This window comes from Electrophorus electricus, chromosome 2 (genome assembly GCF_013358815.1).
Source record: "Electrophorus electricus isolate fEleEle1 chromosome 2, fEleEle1.pri, whole genome shotgun sequence".
Taxonomy (NCBI): Eukaryota; Metazoa; Chordata; class Actinopteri; order Gymnotiformes; family Gymnotidae; genus Electrophorus; species Electrophorus electricus.
The window spans coordinates 3,173,724-3,193,467 of NC_049536.1; the positions used below are offsets into that span (position 1 = coordinate 3,173,724).

General features: G+C 41.4%; 1 protein-coding gene across 1 annotated transcript; it reads left to right on the plus strand.

Annotated features, from left to right (window-relative positions):
• Positions 1-16,881: 16,881 nt before the first annotated feature.
• Positions 16,882-18,835, plus strand: myod1 (myogenic differentiation 1). The gene is made up of 3 exons (XM_027015227.2): positions 16,882-17,572; positions 17,755-17,833; positions 17,991-18,835. Exons 1-3 carry the CDS (start codon positions 17,063-17,065, stop codon positions 18,224-18,226), a joined length of 825 nt encoding a protein of 274 aa, XP_026871028.2. The 5' UTR covers positions 16,882-17,062; the 3' UTR covers positions 18,227-18,835.
• The last annotated feature ends 909 nt before the right edge of the window (positions 18,836-19,744 follow it).

The window sequence follows — 19,744 nt, forward strand, 5'->3', positions numbered from 1 at the left end:
CCTGCACATTTGCAATGAATGAGCATATTTAGATGAAATATGGCCATGCAACAGACAAAGACTGCACAGGCTAATACCAGTTCCTGAACATCCACCTGATGGCATGAACATAGGATGATTAAATATCACACACAGTGACGAGGTTTTGACTACTGCATTTTTAAAAATGTTATTTGTGAAACAATTGTATAGTAAGTTATTTTGCTGTAGGGCAATGCAAATATTATGAGTAATATAAATAAAAGCAAGTGTTTTGGTGCAATAAAGACAACTCAATGAGTGCAGCAGCTTGGTGAAAATGCTTCTTTTGTTGACTAGTTCTGAAGCATTGAAAATAACATATTTTGAAAAAACACACATATAAACACAGACACACACACACACACACACACACACACACATATGACACACACACACACACACACACACACACACACACACACACATATATATGTGTGTGTGTGTGTGTGTGTGTGTTTATATGTGTGTTTTTATGTGTATTTTTCAATTATTATAGAAAATATTACAGAAAAATATTATAGAAAAATATAGAAAATATGAAAACCTAACAAATTAAATTAAAACAATGACAAAAGCTAGCATATTGAACATGACACAAACCTTTTCCCAGACTTAGGGTTCAACATCTGGATATTTGGTCCAAAATTTTATATGGGTCCTAGCACAGCATTACATATCTTATAGTGCCTAGACCAACCAGTTTACAAGCCTGTCTACCGCCCTGACTAAATATACCTGGATACGGTGTGATTATTCACACTCTCTCCAGTTCCTCTGGTGTAAAGGGAAAAGCTGCTTTTCCATGCTCTTTAGAAACACGGGACTTGCATAGATACAGGTTGATGTTAAATCTGATACCCGCTGGAGTTCACCCAGCCAAACAATTCTAAACTGTAAAATCCATCGAGGCTAAACTGCACAGTGTCATTATCAGGCATGTGACTGTGAGAATGGTCAAATTTATTCTGTTACATACTGGTTTAGAGCAGAGGTAATATTTCAGATCAACTCGTCAGGGTGATTACAGTCTCATCGATACTTACTGAGCTGAAATATTGAACCACTAGGCTTATGTGCTATAACTTGAAATATAGTCTTATTGTTGAATTTGCCTCTTCTCTCAGTTCAACATGATTTTCAACTTACATTTGAAGTTTTCTCTCCTCTGCCTCAATCATAACAAATGTACTTCTAGTATGAGCAGTTATTATCAGAGTGGGGCTGAATAACAGTCCAGGTAAATACGTGCTTGGAAAAGCACAGTATCAGTGTGACAGACACTCTGTGGCGAGCTCTCCACAGTAGCCGGTTGTAGGTGTCAGAGGCGCCTGTGCTTCCAGCACAGGAGGCAGGAGAAAGGCAGTGATGGTCACACATGCTAGTGGACAGTGTGAACACAGCGTGGTGGAGAGGCATGATGAGTCTCCCACTGTCAACACAGTGCCTCTCCTCACTATGGCAACAAGAGAGGTTTCATGACATCAGCAAGACAGTCCTACCAGTATCCATCAAATGAAATTATTACTTAATTAAATTAAATTAAACTAGACCTAGCATTAATGAAAAGGTGAGGTGGTACCGTATGTAAAGTATTTGTTAAGGTCTCTGAACAAGTGTGAATATTAACACTGTTACGTGACCAGCTATATCTTTATCCCTGTAACTCATTTGTACTTTGGGTTTCTAGCACAAATCACTGATCCGAGGAGGGAGGGGTCGTGGAGTTGAGGGCCGGGTGTAGGGCTTCGCACAGCCTCTCACCATCTCTCATCAATCGGGCCTGATCACCCCTCGCGTTCATGCTCCTTCCCCTCTGTGCGCAACTTGCTCCTATTTTCCAAGTGGAGCGCCAGCGGTTAGGACCCCCCACTCTGGAGGCTGGCACCATGCCCGTGTTAAGTGCAGGACGGGCAGTGTGGCGCCTCGGCTGCTTCCAACAACATTTAATGTTTCACAAAGCTGTGGGAGCTGGGATTACTCAGCCCGGTTCTTTAAAGACCGCGGCGCAGGAAGCGATCAGTGTGTGGGTTTTGATCCCAGGACACCAGGGCTTGGCTTATCATGAGACCCGGCACTCGAGAGCAGCTCCAGAGCCAGAGCTGTACCCACACTTGCCACGGGCATGAAATGACCAATAAAAACAAAGGAACCTAAAACTTTTTCGGTTCTGCAAGACATCTGATCTAATTAAAAGCCCTGGAGTATGTTTACATTTTTTAACAGTGTCAGAAATTATCATTTAAAAAAAAGACCTGTATTGGGGGTTGGGGGGGGGGGGGGGGGGGGGGGGGAACGTTGATCACTGGAACTGCTGGGAGACCCGTACGATTAGTTACTCTGCATGGAATTTTATGAGAAATGGAGGAAGCACGATACAAGCCAAATGGTGGTGTCATCGAGAACACAATAGTTCTGCCAAAGCCCCCATCATGCTTTGCGGCCAAAAGCCGAGAGCCCCTCACACAGAAACCCACCCCTCCACCTACCTCATGGTCGCATGTTCTCCTGCTCTCCGGCACAACATGTTAATAACGTCATTTCCAATTCGCTCTTTTTTTTCTCTTCCTAGATAATTTTGTTTTGAAAAAACAAAGGTTCCTATTTCACCTCTCTGAGCCCCACCAGTGCTTCTAGAGTTTGAGGGTTTTGCTTTAATGCAGTAATGCGGACCTCGGAGCAGCGCTACTTTAAAACGCCCGGCCGGCAGGGGAGACTTGGCAGATGGCACAGGTGCTGATAGGACATACTCCATAACGCTGTCCACGCATGCCAAAGCTTTCTGTAATGGCAGCTCGAATGCAGAGGCAAATATGAGAGGATGCTGAAGATCAGAGTTAGCCAGAGGCACCAGACGTCACAGACATGAAGGAGGTCAGGTTTCCATATGCACTCCATCTTTCAGCAGAGTCCTACAGTAGCATTCAAATCTATTGCAGGACACAGAGCAATGCGGCTACAATGCAGACTTTCACCTACTACAACACACAAAAAGTCTGGACATATGCTAACAGCAAGAGACATCTAAAAAATGATTGTAACATGGCCAATAACTATTTCAAATCACACCTTCTGGTACAATACAGCACACACGGATAGACTCATGAACACTGACCATTGTGAAGCTTGCCCTGCACGTTGGTGTAACTCTATCCCGCAGTGTTACAGGGGTCCTGGCACCTCCCATTAGGAGCAGGACTGCATCACTCCGACTATAAACACCAAGGTAAGCTCCTGGCTGTCCACAGAGAGCACATTCCAGCACTTTGGTCACAGCCATGCTTCACATTAGCATTATGATATTTGGGTAGTAATTTAGCCAAATGGAAGCAGAAAGGCCAAAAGCAGGAACTCAAGGAATTAAGAGATAACATGGACATGATTTAGGTGTCCCAGGCTGGACACTAAGTTCTGACTGTTTTTCCAGGTTTGGAAGAATAAATCAATATTAAGATACAAAATGTATACCATGAAAAAAACAAATGTGCCATAGCACAACAATGAAACACAATGTGCTGAAGGTTATAAACGTACATAACAACACAAACTACAGAAAGAGTCTGAGGCCTCTCAGTCCCTGGGCTTTTACAATGCTCAACCCTATCTGTGTCTTTGAAGGATGTCTGCTAGCAAACGCCTCCGTAGGTCTTCTGCTTCGCCTGATGACAGACGAAAAAAAAACGGGGCATGTGCCATCCTCACTAATTACTGCAAATGAGAGTAATTAGCAAACAGCACCTTCTGTTTCACACCAGGCCAAGACCACATGCTGCGAGCCGTCCGCTTTAATGTGCTAATGCTCTACACTGTTACATGAGATGTGAAGTCCAAGAAGAGAATGAGATGGATGCTTACACAATTTAGGATGTACAATTCATAAAATAGTGCATTATAACCTAAATAGTGTATATTCTTAATAGTGTGTTAACATAAACTTCTGTCTAATGCCATACACTATACACTATTTATAAAATGCAGCCACATTCTTGATATAATGTATTTCTTACTTTTTACATATTATGCCCTGATAAGCAGCAGGTTCTCAGAAGTATGACCGCAACACAAATATATTGTATTACTGGCAGAGCACATTCCTTACACCTTCCTTACACATTCCTTGTGCCTTCCTTACACATTCCTTGTGCCTTCCTTACACCTTCCTTACACATTCCTTGTGTCTTCCTTACACCTTCCTTACACATTCCTTGTGTCTTCCTTACACCTTCCTTAAGCCTTCCTTATGCCTTCCTTACATCCACTGAGGGTATGCTGCAGTTTGGGCCACTTCAACCCCCCTGGCCATTTGTATGTGGCAAAAATGTAGCACAATGGACCACCAAGACAAAATCAACAAGGTAGGTGTGGTGGCAGCAGACCCCCTGTTCACTGCCCTGTGCTGTTAATTCTCGGCTAAATTTGGAAGGTCGGTTTGTCTTAGGCTTGGCTTTCACACCTGCTTCCCCCGTCATCATAATGTTCCCAAACCTTGGGCTAACGTCTCAATGTCCTGTTGTCGCACGACTGCATTTGTGTGTGTGTTCCCCTGAAACTCCTACCCCAGGACATGAGCCAACACAAGGAGATCAAAGTCAGGAGCCTATCATAACGTTGTGAAGCTGTGATTCTGTCCTGGGTGTTGAAGCCTCAGTGATGCCCGATCAAGGGCTCCCATGGCACTACAGGGCCAGAGAAATGACCCAGCAACGAGCAGTATATATCAAGATACTCAACTCATTCTCAACGACCACAGGAAAATGAGCATAAAATAATCTTAAAATGGGCTGATGGTAAGTGAAAAGGAACCAGTAGTAGGTTAAACTGAATGGCAATTTGACTTTTGAATGTCAAATTCTCCAACTGAATTATATTCACAGCAGCAGCTGCAGTTTCTCTGTCCAGCATGCAGATAATGTAGGTATAATTGGTAAAAATGTGTGGTAATATATTTCTCCATTTGGGCTTTAGTGACGAGCTGGTACAAAGCGTGTTGGAGGTCCCATGGCTCTGGGGCCGATGAGAGTTAAACAGACCACACAGAGAGTACCCCCAGCCTCAAACACATACACACACACTCATATATACACACACACACATGCACACACATGCACACACACACACATACATACACACTCACTTTTGTCTGACCTTGTTCCTATCCAGCAGTGTAATATGAGTATCATTAGAATTTCTCGCATTTATTTTAAAAGTGCTCTTCAGGGTCAGAGAGAAACTGGGGGCGTCTCCTAAATGCAACTCCATGCTTTCGTATTATGAGGTTTATTTTCTGAATGATCTCTCAGGCTGTCCTAGCTGAAGAGGGGTGGGATACATGACTATGTGCTCCCAATTTAGCTCACGATCGTTTTTGAGGATATTCCCATCACACATTCGTATGAATGAGTGGGTATTTGGGGATGAGGCGACATTTCCGTACTACAATAGCAAGCAAGCATCATGCAGTGGGGCTCGACCCTGGGTGGGCCAGGGCGAAGGTGTGTTTTAATAACGGCTCCTGTTGTTTTAAAGAGCTCGTCTTCAAAGAAATGTTTACAGGGGAGCCTCACCACAACATCCAAATGCTCTCTCTCTCTCTCTCTCTCTCTCTCTCTCTCTCTCTCTCTCTCTCTCTCTCTCTCTCTCTCTCACACACACACAGAAACACACACACGTACGTGGTCAGTTGCTGGCCCTCTACTATGAAAGACTGAAGGAGAGCAAGCAGAAGAACCCCATCATGGCCCCCACCCCTTGAGTCTCAGTCTACACACCCAGCCTCCCACTGCCCAGAGCCTGGCGCTTTAACAGTGTTAAGTTTCAGCCCTATATCTCATAGAATTACACTGCCCTTTAAATTGCGACTAGATGCCTCTTCACCTCACCCAACCCCTCTCAGAGACATGTCCCGGCCATCTGAAAAACACACATCCAAACACAGACACTTTATACACCAGCTAATCTTCACATACTCATCTGTCATCTTAGGTGCCAAATTTCTTTTAATACTTGCAAGTCTTATTGCAAAAGGTCACTTTAACCATCATATCAGCTTCATCACACAATTTAAATTCTTTAGGTTTATGGAATATAAATGAGTACTACGACTGCCTACAATATTTTCATACATATTTTCAACATTTAAAAATCAAAGCCATTCAGCTTTTGGCTCAGCCCACATGACTTGTTTTACTCGGACTAAGATATAAATAGCAACTTAATTAATAACAAGATCAATGTGTCAGTTGACACTAAGCATTGGGATCCAAAACTGAGTTACTATGAAGTCAATCTACAAACTGAACTGGATTTTACTAGTAGACAGCTAACTTATACTAGCGCAATGTTATCAACGAAACACTCTAGAAAGCTCCTGAAAGCTCCAGAAGACATTACGGGGACCATGAGGTTTTTGCGTGGTGTCAGGCACGTCATTACTCTTCATGGGATTGGAGCGCGAGCTGAAACCCGAGCCGGGCAGCCCAGCCTCAGTGCTGCGTCCCAAACATCTACACCCAAGCCAGGCAACTCATCACCATGCTCTGCCGCCTCTGGAGCCATGAACATACGTCAGAGCGCTGGCGGAACCCCGTGACTACTTTTACAGCCAGATCGCCGACAACGTGCCGCATGGTAAACACTAATGCAGCAACTTATGGTGCACTGCAGAATACAGATGCAAAGATTCCAGGACAAACAAGCTGTAGAGCAAGTGTACTGTATATGAAAGCAACCTAGGCTCCAAGTCACTGCGCATGCCTCTAGAATCTGACAGGTTAAAGCTTTGCGGCCTTCTTTTCTCCTAAGGCTTTTTGCAGGTGAACAGTGTTGCCCTGATCTGACAGACTGAAGGAATCAGAGACTCTCGTGTTGGACATTTTTTTCTTATTATTGGATTTGGATGGATTTTTAGTTCATCTACTGATGCTCCGGAAAACTGAAACTGAAAAAGTTTCAAACTGCAGCTTGTTCAGCCACGACTTAGCTCAGTTCAGTTACCACATTACTGTCATTATGAGCAACAACAACACAATCATCATTAATCATTAAACTCATATTGCATAAAAAAAGTATTATTTTACACACACACACACACACACACACACACTCACACACACACACACACACACACACACACACACACACACACACACACACACACACTCACACACACACACACACACACACACACTCACACACACACACACACACACACACTCACACACACACACACACACACACACACACAGACACACACACTCACACACACACACACACAGACATAAACACAATCACATACATACAAACACATGCACATGCGCTCGCACACACATGCAGGCATGCACACACATGCACACTAACACACATGCTATATTTATCTATTTAATGAGCAGGCAGAATTCCAGGGGCTTTCTGCCTAATTGCAGTGCACTAGGAGAAATGTACCCGGGCCAGAGTATACACACATAAACACACACACACACACACACACACACTCACACACACACACACACACACACACACACACACACACACACACACACACACACACACACACACACACACACACACCCCTTAACACATCCTGGTCATCAACAAGGTGGCATGCATCTCAGTCCAGACACTTTAACAACAACTTTACCAGAACTACAAAAGCCAAATAAAGACTTTGAAGTGCCCACTCCAAATCCCCTTATACACCAGTAAAGATGTTTCTAGGAAGGTGTCATGTGCTAGCCATGAAACAGAGGCTTGACACAGGGAACAGCTTTCCAGCTTTCGTCTGTTGTGATCACCCTTAGATTTTGCTTTGCCTGACTCGCTGCCCTGTTTGGGTGACAGTCAGCAGGCCAGTGGGCTGGCTGAAGCTGTGCTCGTGACGTTGCCGAACACCGAACACTGTGAGCAGACAGACAGCTGCTGGCCCTGGTAAAAGCAAGGCCCACTGATGTATCTACCAGCTGTGCCTGAAAGCTGTAGGTGGCATCATGAACTAGATCTGGCTCTATATGAGCTCAGTCTGTGAGAATCTGTATTAAAAATGCATGAAAAGATTCATGTGTTATGGTGTGTTTGAAGTCTGAGAGTTATCCTCCATATTTTCATTCTAAAGAAGGTTATTCTAATTGAGAAATGGAGCTCATAGTCTTGTAATGGACTGAAATTCTTCTGACAACCTATCCTTAGGTTTTTTCCCCAATTCTACTTTTATATTTTAATGACTCAGTCATCTGTAGACTTATTAAAGTGGCTTCGTAAAGAGGTGCCCTACTGGTGCAATCATCAACTATGGTGAGATTACTAAAAAAATATTTTTAGTGAAGAATTTTTTTTTTATCTAATTGTTTCTAACTCAGGGTGAGCTTTCTATTCTCATTGAATAAAAATGCTTTTTTTTTCAGCAGAGAACCACCACCCAGAGAGTAATTTTGCATGAGATATGGTTCTAACATAGTGTTTGATTCAAACCTGTATCAGAAAACCTCCATCACTTCTGTTCACCTTTAACCAGTAATAAAGACATTTGAATGTCTTTGCTGTGCATGAGCTTCATGTGGTTTTCTGGGTCTCGTGATAAGAGATGTGCTTCACAATGAAAAGGCCTCACTGTAACACTAGCATACCGAGAACAGACAAACACTCCCTGAAGCCCTCGACCAACAGAGCAAAAATAGCACTGCAAATGACAGAATAAAGCACAAGAAGACAGACAGGCAGCATGCTAGGGGTCCTGGTAGCTCAGTGGTTAAGGTACAGGACTTATAATCAGATGAGTGGTGGTTCAAGTCCCACCAGTGCTGCTGTTGGGCCCCTAATCAAGGCCCTTATCCTTCACGTTGTATTCAGTAAGTCATTTTGGACAAATGCATCAGTGAGAAATGGCTGGATGGGAGCAAACCCTTTATTGTAATGGTCAGAAGTGGGAGTCTACCCCACAGTACTCTTCCTATGTCAGGTAATATCCTTACATAGAGTTTTGTGTCCTTTAATGTTCCAATCTTTTATTCTCCCATCACTTAAATCATTCCTTGGTGGCATTCTCACTTCCACATGTGGCTGGTCACAGTTAGAAGTATTTTTTTATTGTTGGAGATGGAGTATTTCTCATTGAGGCAGTACAAAATCTAACAGAATTTGTATGCACATATAAAATCATTTAGTCTAATGACTATACTGAAAAAGAAGCAGGCCGAATTCATTACGAGCTGACAGCAGTCTTCTCTGATTGGACAGAAAATGATATCCCACAGGGAGAAGCAGCTAAGCCTGTCTGTCTAACTTGCTCGTGTTTGGGTAGAATTAAGAGGATAGGTGTCTCGTGACTATGAGCCATGCCAGACCACTAATAAGTCAAGACAGTCTCATGACAGGGCTACCATGGAGACATGGACCAGACATGGCTACCGGAGGCGTTGGCATTGCAAGCCTTCAGTGCAGAAGAAGTCCAACAGCGTCTCTGATCGACTCCCACATGGCATAGCCATGAGTCGGGGCCAGAGCCAGTAAATCCCTCGTGCCCTTCTCACGATTATGCCGAGTGTAATCTGCTGGTAATGTAATCTAGAGGCAGGGCTGCCCCAGCACAGTGCTGGGCTTGTAGTCATAATGGCACATCAAGGAAGGTCACCACCTCTACAGCCCAGAGCAGGTGTGAGGAGACACGCTTCGCTCATAACGTATGACCACGGTAAATGGACGTGGGTACTCCAATGACTCAAAGATTAGCAGGCAGCCTCCGGGCTCATCTGAAGTCAGTGCTGGTCTGACTCTGTTATTTTGGGTTTATCATATGTGAACCAATTACCCCTCTAACACCTAAATCCAGTGTATTATCATCAGGAACATTTCTCTTTGCACATGTGCTTGCACTAGTGTAGATGGTGGGATGGTGGATGACCAAAAGGAACAGGAAGAATAGAAGAATGACATGCTTGATGGTATGCAAGATTTCCTGTTTCTCAGCATATGGCGTTATTGAAAAAGAAATATGCTCATAAGATCAAAAATGAAAGATCCTGCTGTACGAAACCAAAGTGATTGTAGAAGAGACTGGTTAAAAATGTGGGGAATTTTTCGACAGCTGCACCCAGAGACACACTTCTTCAGCTCAGCCAAAGAGAAAACAGAGACAAAGGGCAGGTGGTGTTCTACAGGGAGGTCTGTGACCAGCTCACCAAAAGTATGACAAACCTTGTCACATAATTTTGCAGGAAAAACAGAGTTCTGCATACCACACACACACACACACACACACACACACACACACACACACACACAATCCTCACTGTGCATAATAATTCTTAGGATAAGAAACCATAGGATAAGACACCTGATCTCATCCATTTTAATCCCTGCTATGTTTTTACTCATCAAGTTATCGGGGCTGTTCCCTGGCCGCTGTAATTTGTTACACTTCCGTAAATCCGGGCAAGGTGATTATGTATGTGTCCTAAGGAGCAGAGGTCAAGTCAAGGGTGCCAGTTCTGGTGACCCAGGACTGACCATAAGCTGGGTGTTCTCCTTTCTTTCCCTCAGGCCCAGTGGGTCCCCAGGGACTGGCCAGTCCCTGGTGTCAGTCATCCAACCCAAGGAGAGAGCAGCAACGTGGGCCATGGCTGAAACAGAAGAGGGACCCCTCTGGATAGTGGATGGGGGATGGAGCCCACAGACAGCGACTTAGGGCAAGTGTTACAGAGCTATATTATCTTAAGTAACATGGGTGAAGAGGGGCACTGTTTCATCATTTATCTGAAATTAGTCTGCAGCTCTGTGATGGGGACACTTAGGACACTTTTTTTCTGTGAAGGCTGAGTGCTGACAGCAACTGGCTATAAAGTGTCAGTGAGTCATAATAACCAGTCAGTCACTGATAATTGGTGCTAATGAGATGAACAGAGACAGTGATGGATAAATGAAGAACACCTCATAAATTAAAGTGCTATTAAAACTAAACAAAATTCATAATCTAAACAGTTTTCCAATGATAATAATGTTTAATTTTCGACAAAACCAATAAATATTATAGGTTTAAATATTTAATTTTCACAGACTGGGAAAAGGTCTGCAGGTGCTTCGAATACACTTGTCCTTCATACACTTTGGCGCAAAATGGCGCTCATTAAATTCCAGCGTTCCGGCCTCCACTTGGACCGCATGGACGGTAATCATTTCACGTTGTCATCGAATCCAAATTAATCCCGCATTGATGTAGACAGTGGCGTAAAAGAAATGCTATTTATTTCACAATGGGCTATCGGTCTGCTTTCCAAAATATTGTCGCCGCAAGGCGTAAGAATGAGAAAAAATTCAGAAAGCTCAGCAGGAGACCGTGAGGTGCGTTTCAACCGCTTGTTCATGTCAAGGACGGCGGACCGAGTGGGAAAAGGCTGAAAACAAATCTTCCCATTTGTAAAAAGCAACGTCGCTTAAAACGTAAACATCATCACCGAAAGAGAACATTTAAATCATATTTATTATATATTTAAATATATTATATATTTATTATAGGTGTCTAGATATTTCCTTTGTAAGGGATTATAATAAAACAATATTTTTTTTTCTTTCTTTGGTTTTTAAATTAATAAGGATGTAAATTGATTAACTGTTGTGTGCCCACATTTTATATCTATCAGTTATAAAAATGGGAACATATTTAGCTAATCTGACAATATGAAAGTAGAGTAAAAAAACTAAATAGCTGGTAGAAGCAGGCAGATATTTAAGCAGAGTTGTCCGCGCCTAAAGGACATTACACCGTGCCATAAAAATAAAACAACAGAACTTGACCGTGTTCATTAACTTTAGAAGGAGGTGTTTTCTGTTACTGGTATAAGTGTTAAAACTACTTGTAATTAAAGCTAAAACTAATAGAGAAAAACTGCGAAACAACCTGGAATTATATGAGCAAAATAGGTATTATAGCAGGGAACGAAATGTGGGGTTTAATGATTTTTTTTTACATTTAGACAGCGAAGAGTCGGAATGACATCCAGCGTATTTAATTATCCTTTTTTTTTTTAAATATGGAAACTGATATAATAAAATACAGTTTGTTTGTAAAACGTGATATAAAAGCAAGGTAAAAAATAGATTACAGTGTGATAATGCAGCAACACTAACTGAAACGGCTGTCGGCTGAACTAGCATTGGTAATTGCTTGAGAATAGCGGAGGAATGGCACACAAAATAATTTCACATTAACAAAACAGGTTCAGATAAAACTGGGCAGCGAAATACGAATTTTGTTCTACAAAATAACATTGATTGACCTTATGGTAGTTTTATGCTAAATTCCTGTTTTTAACATTTTTCTATCATATATGATTTTTAAATTGTAGGGTAACATTTAAGTTTATTAATATATATTAAGTATATATTATTTATAAATAAGGCTATTATTACACGTAAAATATGCACAAACAATACAGCTGTTATTACAATTAAAATATGCACAAACAATACTTCTAAAATGTACAATGTATGAGTTTTGCCTGAATAATAATAATCTGAATTCTGAATGCCGTATAAATATACTAGAACAACCCCCCCCCAAAAAAAAACAGAAAAAAAAAACTGACTGATATAGGAATTCTGTAAACCTGTTTGAATTCAGCATCTAAAAATACATAATAAATACGTATTTTTGCAAGAAGCAGAACCATCGTTGACTGGTGTAATCAGTGCAGTCTCTCAGTCCTGTGCTTTGCAGTTCTTCTGGCTGTACTGGGATGGAGGATCGTGTGTGATGTGTCATCTCAGGCCGTGCTCTTGGAGGCCCCGGCGTGGCGGTCCGCAGCAGAGGTGAGCTGAGGTCTGACTGGCTACAGTCTGCTCAGATGCTGCACTGACGTGCTGGGCTAACGATGGAGAGTTTAGGGCAAGTCTTCCTGATAAAACTCATTTTCAGTGAGGAGGAAGCCCTCTGGTTTTCATTGCGTCATGTTCTCACTGCCGTTACTCTACTTAGGCACTTTCTGCCCTTTTGCCGGTAAGAAAACAGTTTTCAGTTTTGCAGCTATTTTAGTGCCTGCAGCATTTGCAAAAATGATATCCTCGTCATATTACCCAGACATCCATACCCTTCTATACCTTTAAAATCTCTCTCGCTTTCTCTATTTTTCTGGGGGAAGGGGTCACAGAGAGAGAGGGAGGGCTAAACCCCTGTGGGCTTTGCGGGGATCTCTTCTCTAATGTCTGTCAGGGTATACGTTTCCCCTGAGTTCCGGAAAATTGGGGAGATTAATGTGAAAGCGGAAGGATAGTGCATTAATTGTAGTTCCAGATGTATGCTGTGGTACTGGCACTGCTGCTACTTCAACCATGCTCCTCTCTCTCTCTCTCTCTCTCTCTCTCTCTCTCTCTCTAAACCTCCTCCTCTTCCCCAGTTTTACGACTCATGTAAAATTGATGTAGAGTCTGGCTGGTGAAGATCTATCAGCAGCCATTTGGAACACCTTGTTATCCGCTGATGCATGCAGAACAAGACATGTGTGTTTAGAGTTGGCCAGCACAAGCTGCTTAATTGTAAACTTTTAAGATTAGTGAAGTATGTATACAGCTAGGTAAATGCTGCTTCTACAAAATGATACCTTTAATTGTTTTTCATCCTTATTTTTGAACTTGGTAATAACATTCAGAATAGTGTGAGTGCCAGTAGCTGTATTTGATGATAACAGAGGTATGCTTGTTTGCTTTGACATTACATGTCCAGTACTGAATATGTGAGAGGTTTGTCTTACAGAGCAGACTGACACTAGTACATTTTCAAGTGTTTTAATTGTAAAAATATTGTACATTTTAATTTTGTTTTTAGTTGTCTGCATGAAATATAGAATTATATGAATGAAATGTAAATTGTCCTTTTGGGAAAAGAATCACTGGTTGAGTAAAGGCTCACCAAACTAAATGTCCTAGTATGTTTCTAATCAGGAACATAGAAATTCCGGTACTGTAGAGTTTGTATTCCAGAAATTGTCTGGGCCATTGTTCCAGAATTTAGAAGCTATTTAAAAAAAAAAAATCTAAACTAAAAACCTTCCACCAGCTCAGATGCAAGTGATCCTAGGGATTAGCAGCAGGCACAGTGCAGCCAGGCGAAGTACTCCGGATCTGCTGTAATGCTTCAGATCAGCAAGATATGTCAGTGCTTGACCATTAAGGACCATTTAAATGTCATAAGCAGGAGTTTGCAGTCATCATGGAACTTAATAGGAAGCCGTGTCAATTATATTAATGCACATTAATTAATTTATTTGAATGTAAATGTTGCATATGTGATGCTAAGCATAGAGACGTAGTACTGAGTGATTGTGTGTAAATGGGTACATAGAGATCTGGCACAGAGGTAATGTGTGTGTACAGCTGCACAGAGATCTGGCACGGAGTGATTATGTGTGAATGGGTGCACAGAAACTTGGCACAGAGTGAATGTGTGTGTATGGGTGCACAGGGAGCTGGCAGAGAGTGAATATGTTTGCATGTGTGCACAGCGACCTGGCACAGAATGAATGTGTGTGTATGGATGCACAGAGGCTTGGCCCAGAATGACTGTGTGTATATGCCTGCACAGAGTGACTGTGTGTATATGCCTGCACAGAGTGACTGTGTGTATATGCCTGCACAGAGTGACTGTGTGTATATGCCTGCACAGAGTGAATGTGTGTATGTGTGCACGAACACCTGGCATAGAGTGAATGTGTGTGCTTATTCTTGGTCTGGAGCACCCGCATGCCCAGTAGAAGGAGAAGACGACCGTCTGGCAGGAGCTGTGTCAGTTGCTAAGCGATCGTGGCCACCCTCACAAGGCCAGCATGCTTCAGAGTTGTTTCTCCCAGCCCCTTACCCCAGAAATCCAGCTCGTGGCTGACCTCCTGACCAGTACTGCAGGAGCAGGCTGCAGGAGCCATGGTGCTGAAGGAGTCAGAGAGAGAGAGCAGCTGTAGAAGCAGCTGACCAGTGCTTGAACTTCCTCCTTCTTAGCCTCCTACTGGTGCATTACAAAGTGTGCAATTCTTTCTTAGAAAAAGGCTTCTTCTGAACTGCACTACATTACTTTCAGAGCCATCTCACGAGCTGCATGGGAAGGCGCTATGAGATGAAGGGATTGTAGCTTGTTTAGGAGGCATTCTTTTTTGTTAGCAGAAACATAGACCCACGGCTAAAGTTTGATAAATGTCAGAATCACATTGCGGCTGAAGTTTCATTATGTCAGCACTGTATTTTAAATAAGAGAAATAAAGACTCTCTCCATTCTAGGCATATGACCTTTCTGTGTCAAAAGCTGCAGGACTTTTTCTGATAACAACATACTGTTTAAAAGAGATAATCATTCTGTTTTTAAAGAGGAAAACAGAATCATTATTGGTGAAAGAATGCATTTTCATTGGTTTTGGGATGTTTCCCGGAAACACATTATATTATATTTAGGGACCCTTATACTTAAGGAAGTGGCTGAGTTCATGTCTATCCATGTGTATTGCCAAAGCTTTTGTGCTCAAACTACATATAAATTGTTACTGTATGAGTCAAATCTAAGTTCTCTCCTGCACTTTTGTGTGTGTTTTTGTGTGCATGTGTGTATTCATATATGTTTGATTAAGCCATATATAAGTAAAGTTTATATAAAAATTAACGTCTTGTAGTGGTCCATTTTTAACTTAGGAATATGATGGAGATACATTGTCTCTTATATGGTCTGGATGGTTGTAAGACAATTTTTTTTAATGATTATACATTTTTATTTAAAGAAATAGATGTTGCAGTTGCTGCATTTTGAGAAAAGGCAGTCCATACCTTCTCTGTTGGCACGTTGGCTCCTTTCTGCCATCTGTTGGTGTAGGCCTGATACAGTTGTTGGCTATTTTCGAGAGTAAAGGTTTTAAGTAGCCTAAATGAACCGAATGAGCTCTTAAAATTAGTGCACGCTATCATAAATTGAATTGTTCAATTATTCAATAGGAGGAAGGCTGATTAATAATGTTTTGTCTGTGTCGCATCAGTTTTAGACCGATAGATTAACAAATATTACTACAGAAATTACTATAAATGCACTGAAGTTGTACTTAACAAAGAAACTGAAAAAAATGCATACATTTATTTTCACACTTTCATACGACTAATCTAATGCAGGTATAGTTCAGTATTTAACGATATTTGCTATAAGCTCACTTGAGGTCAGGGGATGTTTAAATGTAGGCTATTTGAAGTATTTTTGGTTGACAGTACAGGTCAAAGAGGCACAGGTTTAACTACGTACTGTATGTCTTCATGACCGCAGTCCACTTGAGATCTCGATTAAAGCGTGCATTTTGTCATTTGACTATTCCATATTACCACTGGGCACTAATAAAATGTGTCAGTGTATTCAACGTGTTACGCACTTAACGTATTATTAATATTTTATGAATCTGTGTGGATAACCTGTAAGGATAAAAGTATGAACTACATAGAAATTAGTATAATATATCCAGTACAGCATTTAAAGCAAACAATATTAACATATTTCTTTTATTCATCTGATATTTACTTTTTCGTTTATTTACAAATCGAATTTTTCATTAAAAAAAAAAAAAAAATCTGTAAAACAGTTCCCGCCTGTTTTACTGCAGAAGTAACGTAATGCTCAATACTAACTCAACTGTTCCGTTTGGAGTTATCGATAATTTAGTGACTCTGACTTATAGACGCATTTCTAATCCTAACCTTTATTGTTGCCACCATCATTATCTTTTCGGCCTGAGAAACTGAAATCCCTCCCACGGCGGCTGAACACGCGCCTATTGGTCAGAGAGTGACACGCCCGACACGCCTCGAGTTGGCTCAGGTTGGATATAAACTGGGCGTGAGCCTCCTCAGCAACAAGTGCCTCCAGGGTGCACGCAGGACAGTGTGTTGAAGTGACCCAAGCTTATTGTCTAGAACATTCATTTGTTTCAAGAAGCTTTAGCCAAGCATCTGCGCTTGAAAAGATATATTAGTCTAACAGCTGCAAAAAAAATTCAAAAAGGAGGAACGCGATACTCTTGGGCTACACTTTTTACGCACAGAAAAGATGGAGCTGTCGGATATTCCGTTCAACATCACCTCTGCTGACGATTTCTACGACGACCCTTGCTTCAACACAAACGACATGCACTTCTTCGAGGACCTGGACCCCAGACTCGTCCACGTGAGCTTACTCAAACCGGACGAACATAGTCACATCGAGGACGAGCACATTCGGGCGCCGAGCGGCCACCATCAGGCGGGCAGGTGTCTCCTGTGGGCATGCAAAGCCTGCAAAAGGAAAACCACTAACGCGGATCGGCGTAAAGCTGCGACCATGAGAGAAAGGAGACGTCTGAGCAAGGTCAACGACGCCTTCGAAACCCTGAAGAGATGCACGTCCACCAATCCCAACCAGAGGCTTCCCAAGGTGGAGATACTGCGGAACGCCATCAGTTATATCGAGTCCCTGCAGGCTTTGCTCAGAAGTCAAGAAGACAACTATTACCCGGTTCTGGAACAATACAGCGGCGACTCAGACGCATCCAGTCCCAGGTCCAACTGTTCGGACGGCATGGTAAGAAATCGGATCGGCGACACACTGACTTATGAGAAAACTGTTAGACTGACTTGTCTGAGGTGTCAATGTCAAACTATTTCAAAAATAAAATTAGGTTAATTCATGGAATGACTGTATATTTTTATCGTTATGTTTATCTATCTCTAGTAAAAAAAAATAATTGTGCATTTTTATTCCAGATGGATTTTAATGCCCCCCCGTGCCCGTCTGGAAGGCGAAACAGTTATGACAACTCCTACTTCAACGAGACTCAAAATGGTAGGTCCGCGTGACAATCATGAGTGACATTCTGCCAAAAACTCAGTTAAAACAGTTTTGGAGAAACATAATTTAATGTATTATTATTATTATTATTATTATTATTATTATTATTATTATTATTATTATTATTATTATTATTATTATTATTTTACAGGGGACGTGCGGAATAACAAGAATACAGTCGTCTCGAGCTTGGATTGTCTGTCCAGTATCGTGGAAAGAATCTCAACGGAGACTCCCGCGTGTCCGGTGCTGTCAGTGCACGAGGCCTCTGACGGCAGCCCGTGCTCCCCGCAGGACGGATCTACCCTGAGCGAGCCGGCGGCGCCCACGCCCTCTCCGACTAAGTGCCCCCAGTCGGCTCAGGACCCCATCTACCAAGTGCTGTAGAAGAGCGGACAACATGCGCGTTTCAGCCAACGGGAGGGATAAACAATCAGCTTCCATGCGGACTACTATTCCTGTCATAAAGAGAAAAAAGGCAACGACCTGTTTCACAAGACGCTGGAGAAGAGAACAGAAACGCTAGCTTCTCAATCTTTCTTTTTCTTTCTTTCTTTCTTTCTTTCTTTCTTTCTTTCTTTCTTTCTTTCTTTCTTTCTTTCTTTCTTTCTTTCTGTAGAAAATGTCAAATTCCATTGTAATTTTGGCTCTGAAGTCAGTTTCTTAAATACTCTTATTTATATAATTTGTCAGCTTTCAGTATGTGACCATATTTTTCCCTTTTTTTTTTTGAAAATATTTCTGTCATCTTTATCTTTTACTATTTCCTAATTATTCGCGAGAGAATAATCATTTCAGATATGAGAATTAGAGGACCATTTTTGTATATGTGTATATAAGAGTTGTTTTGTTAAAAATTGAGAAAAAAGCAAACATTGTGTATTTAATGCTGCCTGTTTGAGAGGTTTGTTGTGTCCCGCGTTATACTTTATATTTATACATCTTCAGTGAGTGAATGTCGAATAAAGATATGACTTATTTATACACGCAAGGACATTTTCTCATGCAAGTCTTTTCTGTTCTCCGAATAATATGGCACTTAATACATTTTAGTTTAGTCGGTTGATTTATGACTACTAACACCTAGTTTTTAATTCAGTTAAACCGTTTAAAATAAGAAACTAATCGAAACAATGTGAATTTTTTTAACTAAACAAAAATCCTTGCCTAGACTATGTGTCAAGGACCTGTGTAAATTTTAGATCACTAAATCAAGTGGTTATTTTAGTGTTTTTTCTTGCTTTAAGTGCTCGTTTATTTTGCGATTCACCAGACTGCTTTTGCAGTGTGGCTTGATAATATCACACCCTAACGGTGTAAAACAACGAGGTAACGATGTTGTTCTTAATTAATTCTTCAATGCGATTTAACGTTGAATTAGCATTACTACTATCAGTTAAATGGTTAGGGCCTCCAAATCCATGTCAAAACACAGTTTCCGTATAGCCGCACAATGCAGTGGTACTTCATCGACCTGTGCCTAAGGTGTAAATGTATAAATCAAATAAATAAATTTGGTCATATCGCCTACGTATAAACGCTGTCGTATTATATCGAATCTGTGTTCATTTAAAATTTTCAAGATTTCAGGTTACTTCTGCTTACTTAAGATTATTATTGTTAGGTAATGACGATTAGATATCAGATAAGACGGCAACAATAATTTCGAAATTATACTACTACTACTACTACTACTACTACTACTACTACTACTGCTACTACTACTACTACTACTACTACTACTACTACTACTAATAATAATAATAATAATAATTTCTGTTTCATACGAATCAAAGTCAAATTCAAATTTATCTATATATACAGCAGTTGTTGTCACAAAGCAGCTTTACAAATGTCCGAGTCCAAGCCCCAGTGAGCAAGCCAATTGGCGAGGAAGAAACCTCG